Raw genomic sequence first — 16,128 nt, 5'->3', positions numbered from 1 at the left:
GTTATTTTCTGGTTTCACACACACACACACACACACACACACACACACACACACACACACACACACAGAACAATAACAAAAACTATCATAATTCATGAAAATGAATTTACAAACATTACGTTTTACAAACATTAAAGGCAGTGACAGCAACTCTTACTTCTTAATGACAACTTTTAAAAACAGTGGTGACTGAAAAAGCATACAAGTGATTTTAATGTGTGTTCTTTTTACAGGGTCCAGTGCTGTGACAACTGTGTTTGTGCAGAAAGGGAAGGATTTACATCTGGATGTTAACAAACCTGTTATTATACCAGAAGCTGCTGAATTTAGGTGGAGAGTCAATGACACTGACAATGTAGTGAGAGTAGCTCCTGATAACAAAACAAGAATAATTCCCAGTTATGAAGGAAGAGTCGAGTTTTATGTTCAAAATCACTCTTTGCTTTTGAAGAATGTGCAACAAAATGACAGTGGAGATTACACTGCACTCATAAGTGGGGACAAAAACCAACGTGTAGCTGAATACAAGGTTATAATTCAAGGTAGGTTCATTTAGATTTCAAACATTGATACACAGTAGTACTCTGTTTTATAACCCTTCACACCTACCTTTTGTCCTCTAGATCCAGTGTCTCCAGTTAATCTGTCAGTGAACTCTGTGTCTAACAGCAGAGAGTCCTGTAACCTCACTGTGACCTGCAGTACAGAGGACTCTCTCATCAACAGCACTTTTACATGTGACAAACAAACCTGTAATCAGGAGGGAGGAGAGCAGTCAGAGGTCACAACCTCTGGTTCTTCTCTCCGTGTCTACCTGTTGAATGACTCCATCACCTGTAACCATAGCAACCAAATCAGCTGGACCAGAGACTTGAAGGAAATGCAGTATGTCTGCTCTCTAACTTCTGGTGAGACTGAAAGAACAGGTATCTGAAAATAATACACACAGTTTGGACACAGTGCACAGTCATGGAAAGAAAATTGCTCTCAACTATAAACATTTGTTTCCAAATACTGTGTGGGTCAACCTGGAGGGATCAGAGAGAGTAAAATCAAGGCCATGTTTTCAATATAGTTGAAAATACAGACAGCACAACAGACCAGCCTTTCTCCCTGGAGCATGAAGTGCAACCAGTGGCGATTCTAGACCAAAATTACCAGGGGGGCCAGAGAGGGTCCAACATGTTTTGAGGGGGGGCCCATGTACCTTATATTCTTCAACCTACTTTTGCCAAATATCGGCCTTTTTCTAAACCCAGTGTTGCCTAAAATACCTGCAAAAACACCTGCTTCAGCATCTGAAGCACATACAAAGCATGTAATTAATTGAACTAAAAGCTGAAAACCTCATCTCGCATTAGAACATATTCATTCAGCTCTAACATACCAACTTTCTTCATTAAAAAAAAGGTGCTAGGGTCAATGATGAACTCCACAGTATTTTGCATCAATGGGTTAATCAACTTACCTATTTCGTATTAATCTAACTGTTAAAACACAATGAGCTGCATGTCTTGTTTGAAATGAGCTATACCAATTATAGTTATTATGGAAAAATATAATGGCAAGAAATTCATCTTTTATACATCTTTTTTATTGTACATTTAAACATTAAACATTACAGATCTTTTTCAATATCCCATACTAGATTCATCATTAATCCATCTGTGCTCAGCACAGGGGCCATAGGGGAGGCCAGGACCAATTCTACAGGGGCCCTGGCCCACCCTGGCCCCTGTCTAAAATCGCCCATGAGTGCAACGCACCTCAGTATATTTATATATTGGTATTAATACTTTTTGAGTAAAAGCAGGTCTAAATACATTTTGAATTAATAAATGGACGTCTGGTATAATCAGCAGGGGAGACAACCGCTATCTCTATTTACAATTATCTCGGGCATAAATTAACCAAAACAAAGGAACACATTATATCTCTTACTGTACACATGCAGTGTTTTCAGTAAATACATATATATTTTTGGAAGATAACTCAAATAAATATGTTTACATGTCTGATCAATTGTTATTGTTCATTTACAGTTCCCGATACAAGACTAGCCATTTGGATTGTGATCTCAATTTTCCTTCTTTGCCTTTTCATTGGCTGCCTAATCATATGTAAGTCCCAGGTTATGTATAAATTAAACAATGGCATCAGAATTATTTCATTTCCAATATATGACATTCAGCCACACGAAATGTCAGCAAACAACTATTTTCTATGTAAAGATGAAGTTGAGTAATGGCATCCTGAATAGAGAATGAAGTCTGTTCTCTGTTCATTACTTTGATAACTGGCCCAGCAGCATGTGCATGTTAGTACATGTGATTTCCTCTCTGTCCTGTGTGTCTGCTTCCAACATACTGGCCATGTCACAAAGTTTATCATATTACAGAGTCAGAGTATTTGATCAGCACTGCCTAGTCTGGATCTGAGTTTCATTAGTTGTTAGTAGAGACTGCTTTCTTTTTTTCCCCTTCAACTTTACAGAGTAGACAACATGCACATTGTTTTTAAGCATCTAGTGGGGCTCAATGACATATATTGCACCTTTAATGTCTTAGTGAAATTAAAATATGTATATTTTCTTTGGTAAATATACTATTAATTTATTATTATTATCATCATTGTTATTATTATTATTCTTAGTAATTAGTAATAATTAGTATCATTAACCAAATCAACAATGTTTTGACAGACCAGAAAAGAAAGAAAACAACATATTGTGAAAGTACAATATATGACAATCCTCAGGTATGTACCTGTTGTTTTTTTCTTTATATAACTCTCCCAATTTCATCTGCTGTTCTTATGCTGTTTTCTTTTGCTTATTGTCTTACTGTCAACTGAATTACTTCCAGGTGTATCACAACCCACCTGTTCAAACCTGCTGCTTGAGTTCTTATTAAATGCATACTGTACTGAGTATGTCAGGCAAAGTACAAATTGGAAAACATCTTTCTAACACAGTCATTTCATTTATTTCTAGGAAATTAATCCCCCCCAAACTCAGAAAACCACAGAAGATGCTTCAGGTCTTTCTCCAAACTCCACCTACATGTTGGTAACATTTCCAACTGGACTAAAAGGATCCACTGTGACTGAAAAGACCACATCACCAGAGACCATTTATTGTTAAGTTAACAGCGCTCCAAAGTCCAACCACACAGAGAACTGAAAAAAACACAGATTATTATAATGATTTAGTCCATTCACTTTGTTAAGCAGCGCCCCTTCCCCTCAGCCCTAACTGATCTTGGTTTGAATCAAGCTGAACTCAGGATCCCATAATCCCCTCTGGGACTCTCGTCCGTCATTGGCTGAGACACCCGACGTCACTTCCAGCAGCTGATGTCACTGCAGTCTTTAAACACCCACATCACCCAAGAGGTGAAAAGTTGGTGGAGCTGTGGCAGCAGCGTGACATTTAAACAGGACAGAGCTTTTTTATGTAAAATTATTCAAAAGTGATTTATGTTTTTTCCCCATTTTCTGACTTTTTAAGTATTGTTGTGTTCTCCTTGTGTACATGTAGGTATTGTCCAGGTTGTCAGTTCAGGTGAATTTAATTGCCCGTGGCTTTAAATATGAATGGACAGTTGCCTGTCTACATCAGCTCTGTAACAGACCTGATCAGGATTTCAACCACTGGTAACAATTAACCTCCAGAGTCCCAGTGACCCTGAACATGATCAATGGATGGAGAAAAAAAGGATGAATGGAAAAATAATAAACTACTGCATGGATTTTTATTCAGCTAATGAGATTTAGTGTTTTTGTTTTACCTTCTCCTTCATCTGAGTTTGTTGTATGTTCAGTGTATCAAAAGAGTTTCTTATAATGTGACATTTCAACACTGTATCATTCTTCAAAGAAATCTGTCCCACAGTATTTGAGGAGGAAACAAACTCGATCATCTACAATACAAAAATAGGCCTACACAATATGATATTTGCATCTATTACAGGCATCACTCACAGTAGGGGTAAATTTGGGCCAGTTTTGCATTTGTGTGGAGGACTTTATACTGGATTAGGCTGTGACGGGCACATATGGAGGAGGAGTGCACCAAGTTTAAAGCAGAGGTCCAATGCTGATCTGTTAACACCATGGTCAGGCCATGCTCCCATGAGGTCCTGATTAAATTGAGATGTTCCAAGGAAGCAGATCAGAGGGAGTTGTATAATGCTGAAATGCACAGGTAGAAGGGTGTCGGTCAGGGCTTCAGGGGTGCGGTTTGGAAAATGGGGGAAATACTTTTTTACAAAGTGTCTAATTTGGAAGAAACAAAAAAGTTTTCCTAAGTTGGCTCCGTATTTTCGGTGAAATAGACACATTTCAGTTTTCTCCCACAAGTGCTGCAGGGCAGGGTTATTATAGTTTTGAAATGTTCTTTAGTTGTAGTTGAACTGATTAGTTTTAGTCTTTCTCTTCATCACTGCACTTGTACTTTTATCTACTGCAGGGTCTTAGTATAAAATATCCCCATATTGGGCAGTGTTGTCTGCCTGGAACTTCATTGTAAAATGCACGCCCAGCAAACATCCACTCTGCTGCCCCCTTCTGGTACTAACCTGTTATGTCAAGAAGTCAAACTTGACAACACAATAAAAATGTAGGGAAAAAACAAAAACTAAGCTGATTTTATCTGCAATTCAGTTTAGTTTTAGTTAGTTTTGCATTGTTCATTGTAGTTTTTTTTTCAAACGATCATGTTTATTTTTATTTCAGTTAACTGAATAATTTTTTTCACTGGTAGTTTTAGTTTTAGTTAACTATAATAAACCTGCTACAGGGAGAGGAAATTGCCTTTTCCAAGTGTACCCACACGGGTAGGGAATAACATTCACTATCCATCCAATACAAGATTTTTTGTTATTAGGGTTAGGGTTAGGGTTATTAGCTGCCCAATAGTATTGCCTACAGTTAGGGAATGCTAGACCTCCATCTCTCTTAGGAGATTATAGGATTGCCTTTCGATTTCGAGTCGGTTTGTTTCCCCATAAGAATTTGGATATAATCCTGTCTAATTTGTCAAAAAATAATGTATATATATGGATCCAATTTATCCGACCTGCGAGGGATAATTGTACCAGCGGTTTGGTTTTTTTGACCAAAGGTAGAAAGATTGCACAGAACATATCCCACATAGATTCAGTGATAAAAATGCCACAATAGCGAAATCTGTTGTCAGTCTATTTGAATGGTGAGAGCTACTTAGCCAGTGAGTTAATCTGCAACAACTCACTTTTTGATAATTGAGTTTGTAGCTGGAGCGTGCATCCAACCTTTCCAAGATGTTGGAAATTACAGGTAGAGAGCTAACTAGATTTTAAATGTACAATGTACACATGGGTTGTGTCTAATTGGGTGATAGTGATACCTTTGAAGCCTTCCTCTGAGCATAGCCAGAGCGCCAGCTGCTTTTAATAAGATCTTATATGAATATAGTGTGCAGAAATTATGGATCAGACAGAAGAAACAAATTGGTTTAATACAGCTGCACAAACACCTTTATTTATAAGGTATAATAGGATTATTAATATAGACACCAAAGAAAAGTCCAAAGAAGATTCAATCAGCACCCATGCTAACTGATGAAGTAGCAACATCACACTCTTCATTAAGAGAGACCGACTATTTTTTGCAAAATCAAGAGGTTGTGATATGTAGCACAACAAGTACTGTAAGCAAAGATCTATAAACTGAACTGCATTCCTACTCATGCACAGTGGCATCTGCCGTTCTACTTGATAAGAAAGTGAATAACAGATTTGTTGGTGTAGAGTCATCTCTTCATTCTTGCTTCTTGAGCCTCTTCATCAGATGGACACTGATGACGGCAGACACCATGATGATCAGACCGACAGAGATCATGACTGTCTTCATCAGGCACAGAGAGATACTCTGTGAACCTGCAACACCAAAACAGACTATTTATTACCAGGCACTTGTACTCACTTTATGAAGTATTTTGTTTTATTAAAAATAATCTTTTACAACTATTTAAATCATTGCAACTAAATACGTCTCATGCATTTGTCCTCAAGACAATGATATGCAAGTTAAATGGACAGAACACAAGAATTGAGCATTCATATATAAAAATGTACTTTTAGTAAAATTTCAGTGAAATTCACATTTTGATTTGATTTCATCCATGAGGCCCAACAATCAGAACCTATTCATTGCACATTATCTTTAAGTCTCACCAGTTAGAGAGCAGAGAGGCTGAATCTCCGTCTTATTACTGGTGCAGCTGACCTGGTTGCTATGTTTACAGATGATGAACTCATTCAACAGGTAGACATGGAGATAAGAACCAGAGGTTGTGTTCGTTGACTGCTCTCCTCCCTCCTGATGGCAGGTTTGTTTGTCACATGTAAAAGTGCTGTTGATGAGAGAGTCCTCTGTACTGCAGGTCACAGTGAGGTTACAGGACTCTGTGCTGTTAGACACAGAGTTCACTGACAGATTAACTGGAGACACTGGATCTAGAGGACAAAAGGTAGGTGTGAAGGGTTATAAAACAGGATACTACTGTGTATCAGTGTTTGAAATCTAAAGAAACCTACCTTGAATTATGACCTTGTATTCAGCTACACGTTGGGTTTCGTCCCCAGCTATGAGTGCAGTATATTCTCCACTGTCGCTGTGTTGCACATTCTTCAAAATCAAAGAGTGATTTTGTACAGAAAACTCAACCCTTCCTTTATAAGGGTCAACTATTCTTACTTTGTTATCAGGAGATAATCTCACTATGCTGCCAGTATCATTGACTCTCCAACTAAATTCATCATATTCTGGTATAACAACAGGTTTGTTAACATGCAGATGTAAATCCTTCCCTTTCTGCACAAACACAGTTGTCACAGCACTGGACCCTGTAAAAAGAACACACATTAAAATCACTTGTATGCTTTTTCAGTCACCACTGTTTTTACAAGAGGTCATTAAGAAGTGAGAGTATTGCTGTCACTGCCTTAAGTCCTTGAACACTGAGTAATGTTTGTAAATTATTTTTTATGAATTATGATTGCTAAAATCACTTGTATGCTTTTCCAGTCACCACTAGTTTAAGTTGTCATCGCATTACATAGTTCTTTTTGTATAATAATTATAGATTTTTGAATTTGAGAAAATTAAGTGATGGACTTTTATTCACATGAAATTATTCACAATTGCCTCTTCTGCAGCAGAATCAACACAAACTGAATATCAACAATACATAAATACTCCTCAGTCACAAATGTCAGATACATAAAACATGTTATTATTTTTTATCCTTATAAAGGGGCAAGATTGTATTCTTTCTACGTGATCATAATCCATTCGTGCCTATCAACTACTAAATGCAGGGATATTGCATCTGTACCTCTAAACAAGCGACAGTGTCTCCTTCTTTCCTGCTGCTCTGAAAAAAACGTTTAAAATTACTAATGTGTTCCTAATCATGAGCTCAAAGTCGTAGCAACTAGCAGGACTTTCATTACGGATGATTCTGGATCTTTTGTCTGGAGTTTTATCCACAATCCTCAGTGCATTAATCAAAATGATAAAGTCAGCTCAGGTTTTATTCCTTTATCTGCAAGAAAATTAAAATATAGTATGTTTGGCCTACCTGCTAATTCTTTGCAGAGCACAAGTCCCAGCATCACAAAGATAAACATCATGGTCTCTGGCTGCCCTGACTTCAAAGTGCAGAGTGCAGTGCTTGATAAAGAGCTTTTATATCACAACTTTATTTTTCCTGTCTAAACCACAAACGTACAGAATGTCAACATGTCATCTTCTCTATTCAAACTTCCTCTCTAAGCTCTGTTTGACTGTTTGAGATGTGCTGTTAAAGAATGTACTTAATTAAATCATTTAGGTTTTTGTCAAAAGAAGTTTTGTCTAAGTCACTGAAAAAGATGATAAACAACAGTTTTATTATATATTTCAATAGATACCGTAGAAAAAGGTTTTGTATGTTACACTAGAGTTAATTGTTGTATTAGTTTAATTAGTTTGAGTCACATGAACTGTAACCACTTCCTTTCTCATAAGATATAGTTCATTTAACACCTTTTTTCATTTTTAGCCGGCAAATGGTGTGAACACTGGTTAATGTCCAAACAGAAAACTAACATGTTGCAGCAATGAAAAATGAACATGCACAGTCATCCTTGCATGGTAGTAGTTCTGCACTAGAAAACAAGAATTAAAGTTAAAGTAAACAAAGGTCTTTTATTCTTTCTGACGATAATATGTTTCCTTTGACTTGATATTTTAAACATTTTGAATTGCACCAATGATGAGTGACAAAAAATGTGTCTAAATGCAGCTCACATGAGAAAAGAGTAGAGTTGGTTTCCAAACATTCAGGTCAGAAGGCAGGAAAACTTCACCTGTTCTCATGCAACCTTCTTATTCTGAAGGACAGAATTAAAATCTGCTTGTTTCTGAGGATTTAGATTAAAAACAACCTTGTGCTTTAACATTAGTCTTTCTGGAACCTATCATCTAATGCTATAAAACATGAATCATAAGAGGTGATTTATTAAGACATGGCTTGTTTTCATTTTTTAAATAAGATCTTATTTCAATATAGTGCGTAGATTTAGAGTCCAAGAAGTAACTGATCAGACAAATTGCTTTCACAAAAAAATTTCTCGATCAAATATCTTAGTTATGTTAAACCGGTTTAGTTTAAGGAGAGGCAGGTTCAAGTGTAAGGGAAGACAATCACAAAGGCAAGAAACACACATGGGTAGGAGGTGAAGTATCTGAAATGAGTAAATATCAAAAACATGACTTGACACAGGATGAGATGTGATAAAAATGTGTGTTGATGGTCAGACATGATGTACAAAGTGTGACGGATATGTTAGAAACTGTTTCTCTTAACATCTTTTTTTCTTCAGAGACTTCTCAGAAGACCAGTTCCTGCTAATTACAGTGCATAGTGGTGTTTTCACTTCCTGATTTCTCACATGAAGTACGTCTCTCAGTGTAATTCTCGTTGCTGTTTATAGATTTATTCTTGGGAAACACATGTGTGCCCCACACATGTGTTTCCCAAGAATACACATCATCAGCTCGTCATTTTCTTTCTTTCAGTGTCAGAAAGCACCTTTCATCTGTTAACATTTGTGGAGTTTTTAAAATTTAGTATATTCCCTTTCAATACCTTTAGACTGATTCATCTTTTAATTGATTTTTTTATGTTAATTATGTTTTCTATAAAATGTATTTTGCAATAATTATTTTGGGGAGATACATACAACTTATTTATCATCAATTTATTTTGCTGGCCTTAAAATAGTCAAATGAAAAAAAAGAAAGAATAATACAGGAATCAGCTTGAACCTTCCTGGAGTGTTAAAAGACTCTAACCCTGTCAGGGGCGCGCAGGTGGTCCGGTGGTTAGAGCTCATGCCATATACACAGCCGACTCCAGTTCGAAATCCCGGTCGAAGGTCCTTTGCTGCTTGTCACACCCCCTCTATCTCCCATGTTTCCTGTCTGTCTACTGCTAAATAAAGGTGTCTATGCCAGACAAAAATCTAAAAAAAAAGAAGCTTTCAGCACATCACTTATAGAGGGGGTCAGTCTTGCATCATCTAGTGAATTTCACTGTATGCAGAAATGTTGCATTAATCTCCACACAGTGTACACAGCTCAATGTCAGTTAATATTACAAATAACTATTGGACAATTAGTAATGGACTACAATAGAGTTGCAAGCCTGCACAGGTAGAGATGTGGTCATAGTAATTGCGCATGTTTGGCCTATGTTTGTGGTGGAGTCCAATGTAATATCTCTTCAGAATCCCTGCCGGAGCCTGTGCTCATGGGGAAATATTGGGTCTAAATTAAAGAGTCTAGTCCAGACCTGCTCTGTGTGAAAAGTGCCTTTGGATGACTTTTGTTGTGATTTTCACTCAGGACATACACAGTGAGGAATGGAGCTAACCACATAGCCTCTTAGCTGCTCATGCTAAGTGTTGCCATACCGACGCCTAACAATGATCAAGGTGATGTCCATGTATCATATGATAAGTTGATACAGTATATAGACAGGATGATGTTGATAATTATGTCATTGTAAGTTGATAATGTAATTATTGTGACAGGCCTATTTGCACCACAGTTAGCTGAAGGATCATTTTCATCTGTGGTCCATTGGGACAAAAGTAATTTAAAAGCTCATTGTTTTATAATAATTGCTGTACGAGTTTAGTTAGCTTGATATACTTTAACACTTAATTAAGAATGTCAGTGCACATTCACGATAACCACTTTCCCTTTCTCATATAATGCAATACATTTTACACCTTTTTTTATTTTCAGCCTGCAAGTGGTGTGAACACTGTTAAATGTCCAAACAGGAAACAGACATGTTGCAGCAATAAAAAATGAACCCGCAAAGTCGTCTTTGCATGGTAATATTTCTGCTCTTATTTAGAGTATACACTTTTATGTCACGTCTTCACACACACACACACACACACACACACATGCACACACTGTCACTCACCCACACACATCACATATGTCACTTGACTGGCTGACCTTTAACTGATCCCTGATTGCCTTACTGTTTCCAAAAACCTGATCCTGGGGTCCACTCTTCCTCACTGTCCTGAAGCTCACTGTCCTCACTATCAGAGGGAATCACTCTAACTTCTCAATCAAACTCCTTCCTCCCATAAAAAGTGTTCTTCTTTCTTTTGTTCTTTATGCAGACCATGTGTTTATTTTGACCTGATACTTTGAACACTGAATTACACCAATGATGAGTGACACAAAGATGCAGTGTCTAAATATAGTTCACATGAGAGAATAGTTTCCTGGTTTGCGTAACAGTAAACACAACCATGAGTAACATTAAATCAGTTCCTATAACTCCTAACCCCCCTAACCCAAGATACTTATTTACAGAAGACATTCATTACCCACAGATAAAATAGAGCCTAACATACATGTCGTTTTCAGTTTTCTGGTTTGCATAACAGTTAAAAAAATAAAGAAACAAAACAGCCATGACTTTATGGTAAGTCAGTTTAGCTTTGTGCTGAGTGCAATGCATGAATAGTGTTTCCACTTCCTGATATGTCACATTAAGCTCAGAATGGCTCTCGCTGCACTTCTCTTTTCTGTTTGTGTGCTGTATTCATGGGAAACACAAGGTAAAACATTTTACTTTAAATATTCTCAGTTGTTGATTGACTCTGTTTAAAAGTCTGGTTGTTGTAGTGAAACACTGCTGGAAGTTGTTTCTGAATTAGACATTATTGATATAATGTGCTATAAAACTGAACCGTGTGTTCAGTGAAAATGTGAACTGTTTTAGATGTTGTCATGTATTACTCCATCTCTATTCATGGTTAAAAATGGGATTTCTTACCTTTGTGATAGAATAAATGGGATTAATAATAAAGTATTCTTCAGTTCAAGAGAAACTAGAATATAATACATTAAACTAAAATGTACATCATTCATTCTTATACAAGCCTCTACTATATCCAGACAGAGATTTTTTAAAACTTTACACCTTTTTGTGTTATTATTCTAACAAACAGAGAGTATTATAATTTAGGTATGTGCTCTTTATTTTATTCTTCCACTTTCAGTATATCTTTTAACCATTGCAGTAGATACCAGTTGTGGAACTATGGGAATTTCCTTTCAATAGCTGCACTCTTAGACTGATTTCAAAGCCTTCACCACACTGCCAGAAATATTATTATTCATTCATTTTGCTGGCCTAATTTGCCGTTTAATTTTCATATAGAGATGTGGGTAAAAAAGTTATGAATCAATTAAGTATAAGATTAAGATAACTATCTATTCCCTGGAGTTCCAATAACATTTATTAAAACAAACAATGAAACACTGAGTTCCCAGATTCTTTGTGCAGACTTTAAAACTGTAGTTACCAAAAGGGTATAAATAAAGGCAACATGTTAAGACACAACTTTATGAAAAGAACATCAAAAGTAACAAATGGACTTATATCATCACAGAGCTTTAGGACAAAGCACAAACTTGACCTTCTCTGTAGCGTGCGTATGTCAGAGATAACATTTGTGTAGTATGAGAAAAAAGAGCTACTGCAATGTAGAACAGAATGGATTTTCCTGTTAAAACTAATTGAAGAAATCAAACTTTCACTTCCTTTTTTTCCTCAGCACATTTTTGACAGCCTGTTCTTGAAACCTTCGCCTTGTTTGTCGTGTTTAAAATGATTCAGACTGTGTCCTCCTCTGTATGTCTTGCCTTATAATTGATTACATATTGTTAACTATGAGAAATATTAGTGTCCACATCAATACCTACACTTCATCAGTTTGACAGCTTTTATAGAAGACAGGCAGCCACAGACCATCTATACATCTATATCTGAGGAGGAGCTTGTCATTAAACTACTTCACTGTTGGAAGAACAGCAGCTTCTGCCTTTTCACTCTTTTTTTACTGATAAATATTCACTTGTTTAAATAAATTTACAGTGTTAAAGCAGCGATTTTACTAATTGTAAATATCCCATCAGGCTACATTGTCATACAAGGTGACAATTACAACAAAATTATTGCTTATTGTGATTTTGAACTGAGAAACTGTAGCCAGACATCTCTCTGTTTAGACAGCAAGTGGCTGCATGATGAAAATGATTACAAAATAGCAGAGCATGGAAGAGGAAGCATCTGTATATGTGAGGGTGGGAGTATGTATGTGTTGTTTAAATTTAGTTAGCATCAATATTGTTCATTAACTGTCTGTCCCTTTGTCTTCTGAAATTTAAATGTCAGATTAGTAATGGTTCACCTCAAATGCTAAATTTGATTGCATGCATAAAACTAAAACTAACCAATATTTGTCATTACATTTACTGTTCAGTAATCTAAATGAGACTCTCTGCCTATTCGTCTTAAATCATAAAAAAAATAATTTACAAACATTACTCAGTGTTTGGGGAGTAAAGGCAGTGACAGCAATACTCTCACTTTTTAATGACCACTTTTAAAAACAGTGGTGACTGAAAAAGCATACAAGTGATTTTAATGTGTGTTCTTTTTACAGGGTCCAGTGCTGTGACAACTGTGTTTGTGCAGAAAGGGAAGGATTTACATCTGCATGTTAACAAACCTGTTGTTATACCAGAAGCTGATGAATTTAGGTGGAGATTCAATGAAATTCACAGCATAGTGAGATTATTTCCTGATAAAAGAACAAGAATACCTGACCTTTATGAAGGAAGGGTTGAGTTTTCTGTACAAAATCACTCTTTGCTTTTGAAGAATGTGCAACACAGTGACAGTGGAGATTACACTGCACTCATAACTGGAGACAAAATCCAACATCTAACTGAATACAAGGTCATAATTCAAGGTAGGTTTCTTTAGCTTTCAAACATTGATACACAGTAGTACCCTGTTCTATAACCATTCACACCTACCTTTTGTCCCCTACCTGTAGATCCAGTGTCTCCAGTTCAGCTGTCAGTGAACTCTGTGTCTAACAGCACAGAGTCCTGTAACCTCACTGTGACCTGCAGTACAGAGGACTCTCTCATCAACAGCACTTTTACATGTGACACCCAAACCTGCAATCAGGAGGGAGGAGAGCAGTCAAAGAACACAACCTCTGGCTCTTCTCTCCGTGTCTACCTGTTCAATGACTCCATCATCTGTAACCATAGCAACCAGGTCAGCTGGACCAGTAATATGACGGAGATTTGGTCTCTCTGCTCTCTAACTGCTGGTGAGACTGAAAAACCAGGTAACTGACAATAATACACAGTTTATACAAACTTCTTATGCAGTGCAAATTTCATTTTTTTTCCCACATGATATAAGGGACATATAAAGTGTAAATACAGCTAGCCAAACAGATCAGCCTTTCTCCCCGCAGCATGAAGTGAAGAGCACGTCAGTATTTTTATATGTTTATATTGATACTTTTTGAGTAAAAACAGGCCCAGTGCTAGGATGAAGTGACTCATTATTTATTACACATGTTTGTTTTTATTTAGTACAATTTTGGGGTATATTTATATTTATATACCAAAATGTTGGAATGAAATGTATCTTATTCATGTGCAATAGAATTTCAAGTGTTCAATAGTAACACATGACCTCCATAAGAAAATATATTTTTGCCCATATCACCTTAGGGGTTTTCTAATTTGTAGCTAAAATGATATCAAAAGTTATAAATCTATGCATTTTTGGAAAGTAACACAATGAATATGTAAATATTTCTGATCAGTTGTTTTTGTTAATTTGCAGGTACTGATCCGGTCATACCAATTGGCCTCGGGATTGTGGCCTCAGTTCTCTTTTGCCTTTTCCTTGGCTGCCAAATCACATGTAAGTCCTGGTGTATATTTCAGCGTTAAAGTGTAAATGTAATTCAAACTTTCACACATGTTTGTATATGAATTCCATCATTGTAGCAGAGAAAACTCACCACACCCACAAACCTCTCCTGCATAATTAAACGATGGCATCTGAATGATTAAAGTTTCAGTATACTATCAGCCCCACTAGATGTCAGCAAACAACTATTTGCTACAGTATATAAAGATATAGTGTCACAAAGTTTCTCAGATTACAGACGCACAAACACAAAAATATGTTTCGGAAAAAATTTGATGCAGAAACAGAATTTTGATCCATATCTAATCAGCACTGTTTAACATTTTGATTGGTTGTTGGTTTAGAGACTACTTTCACTTTTTCTACAACTTTATTGGCTAAACAACATGCACATCTGTTTAAATGTGAGATGCTGGTGTTTGTGTGACATCTAGTGGGGCTGAATATCATATATTGCACTTTTAATGTCCAACTGAAATTCAAATATTTATATTTTTGCTTTGGAAATACAGACTGGTTGGTAAAAGAGGTTTCTTCTGTTCTCTTCAGATCAAAAAAGTTATTTTCACATAAATCTTTTAGTCTAAGGCTCTTTCTGTGTGTACCAAAATAGTGTCATTGGGTACTCCAGTGGTTTCCAAACCTTTTCTGTCATGGCCTCCTATGCATAAGACGACATGAATGTTTATCAACCAGTAAGAATAATGTGGAAGCTAGTAACTAAAGAGGCCAAGTTTAATCTTAATTAAATAACATTAATAACATCAACTGCATGTTTCTCATTGATTTCTGTTGTGCAAATGCAAGTTAAGATTTACCCAAACTGTGACAAACAATGTGACCTAACTACAGAGAACTTCAGAATAATGAACATTATATTTTGCATTTGAGCTCAATGAGCATTATTTTCCTTTTTCTGCCAAAATCTGTCTTGAATTTAACAACTTCTTTATATTTCTGATTTAATCTTGCAGTCATGATAACTTTATTATCGTTATTATTGTTGTTGTTATTGTTGTTGTTATTAATCAAATCATCAATGTTTTTATGACAGACCTACGGAAAAGAAAGAACAGCAAAAATGAAATATATGAAAATGTTCAGGTAAGTAACGAACATAATTTCACATTGTGTTCAATCAATAGTTAAGACCTGGTTTTCAGAAACAGGTGAAACATGTCAAATGTAAAAAAAACAACATTTTTCTAATAAAATTATTTGATTTATTTCTAGAATATCAATTTCGACCAAACTCTGAATCATAATGCCACAGAAGATGCTTCAGGCCTTCCTCCAAACTCCACCTATGCTTTGTTAGGATTTCCAACTGCACCTCTACGATCCACTGAGACTGTAAACACCCCCAAGCCAGAGGATGTTTATGCTCAAGTCAACAAACCTCCAAAGTCCAACCACCATCCATAACTGAAAAACACGGATAATATTGATTCAGTCCTTTATTCACTGGACCAAATCCTGATGCGTCATGATGGATTTTAAGTCCCACTCAGCCCCAGAGTGGTCTTCAAACACATTGCTTAGAGAACTTGCTGGAACCTCTTGTTCTGGGTTCTGTACAGTATGTTTCCTGCAACATTATACTTGTAGATAGAATTAGAGCTGATCAGTGACTTTGTTAAGGAATCACTTTGCATTACTACAAATACATCAGAGGTGCTGGAAGTGCTGTTGTTGTCAGGAGACAATGAAATTCAGTTTCCTGTCATCTTAAAGTTTTGATAAGTGATGTCTGTCTCAAC

At 36.4% G+C, this 16,128-nt stretch overlaps 2 protein-coding genes and 1 long non-coding RNA gene across 3 annotated transcripts; 2 read left to right on the top strand and 1 right to left on the bottom strand.

Annotated features, from left to right (window-relative positions):
- Positions 1-200: 200 nt before the first annotated feature.
- LOC128369706 (SLAM family member 5-like) lies at positions 201-934 on the top strand. The gene is made up of 2 exons (XM_053330785.1): positions 201-542; positions 624-934. Exons 1-2 carry the CDS (start codon positions 215-217, stop codon positions 932-934), a joined length of 639 nt encoding a protein of 212 aa, XP_053186760.1. The 5' UTR covers positions 201-214.
- A 1,155-nt stretch (positions 935-2,089) lies between these two features.
- Positions 2,090-3,172, top strand: LOC128368586 (uncharacterized). Its single transcript, XR_008321977.1, has 3 exons — positions 2,090-2,120; positions 2,702-2,757; positions 2,993-3,172. It is a non-coding gene; the product is annotated as an uncharacterized LOC128368586 (long non-coding RNA).
- A 2,627-nt stretch (positions 3,173-5,799) lies between these two features.
- LOC128369705 (CD48 antigen-like) lies at positions 5,800-7,676 on the bottom strand. The gene is made up of 4 exons (XM_053330784.1): positions 7,625-7,676; positions 6,579-6,887; positions 6,216-6,497; positions 5,800-5,918 (listed from the first exon to the last, which is right to left on the bottom strand). Exons 1-4 carry the CDS (start codon positions 7,674-7,676, stop codon positions 5,800-5,802), a joined length of 762 nt encoding a protein of 253 aa, XP_053186759.1.
- Between the last annotated feature and the right edge of the window lie 8,452 nt (positions 7,677-16,128).

The sequence above is a fragment of the Scomber japonicus genome, chromosome 12 (assembly GCF_027409825.1).
Source record: "Scomber japonicus isolate fScoJap1 chromosome 12, fScoJap1.pri, whole genome shotgun sequence".
Lineage (NCBI taxonomy): Eukaryota > Metazoa > Chordata > Actinopteri > Scombriformes > Scombridae > Scomber > Scomber japonicus.
Note: the sequence above shows the minus strand (reverse complement) of the source record. Positions and strands in the feature narration are given on the sequence as shown.

Coding starts and splice junctions, on each gene's coding strand:
- LOC128369706 (XM_053330785.1), top strand. CDS start 215: ATGTGTGTTCTTTTTACAGGGTCCAGTGCTGTGACAACTGTGTTTGTG. Junction 543..623: donor ATACAAGGTTATAATTCAAG/GTAGGTTCATTT, acceptor TTTGTCCTCTAG/ATCCAGTGTCTCCAGTTAAT.
- LOC128369705 (XM_053330784.1), bottom strand. CDS start 7,676: ATGATGTTTATCTTTGTGATGCTGGGACTTGTGCTCTGCAAAGAATTA. Junction 6,888..7,624: donor GCTCTGCAAAGAATTAGCAG/GTAGGCCAAACA, acceptor TTCTTTTTACAG/GGTCCAGTGCTGTGACAACT. Junction 6,498..6,578: donor ATACAAGGTCATAATTCAAG/GTAGGTTTCTTT, acceptor TTTGTCCTCTAG/ATCCAGTGTCTCCAGTTAAT.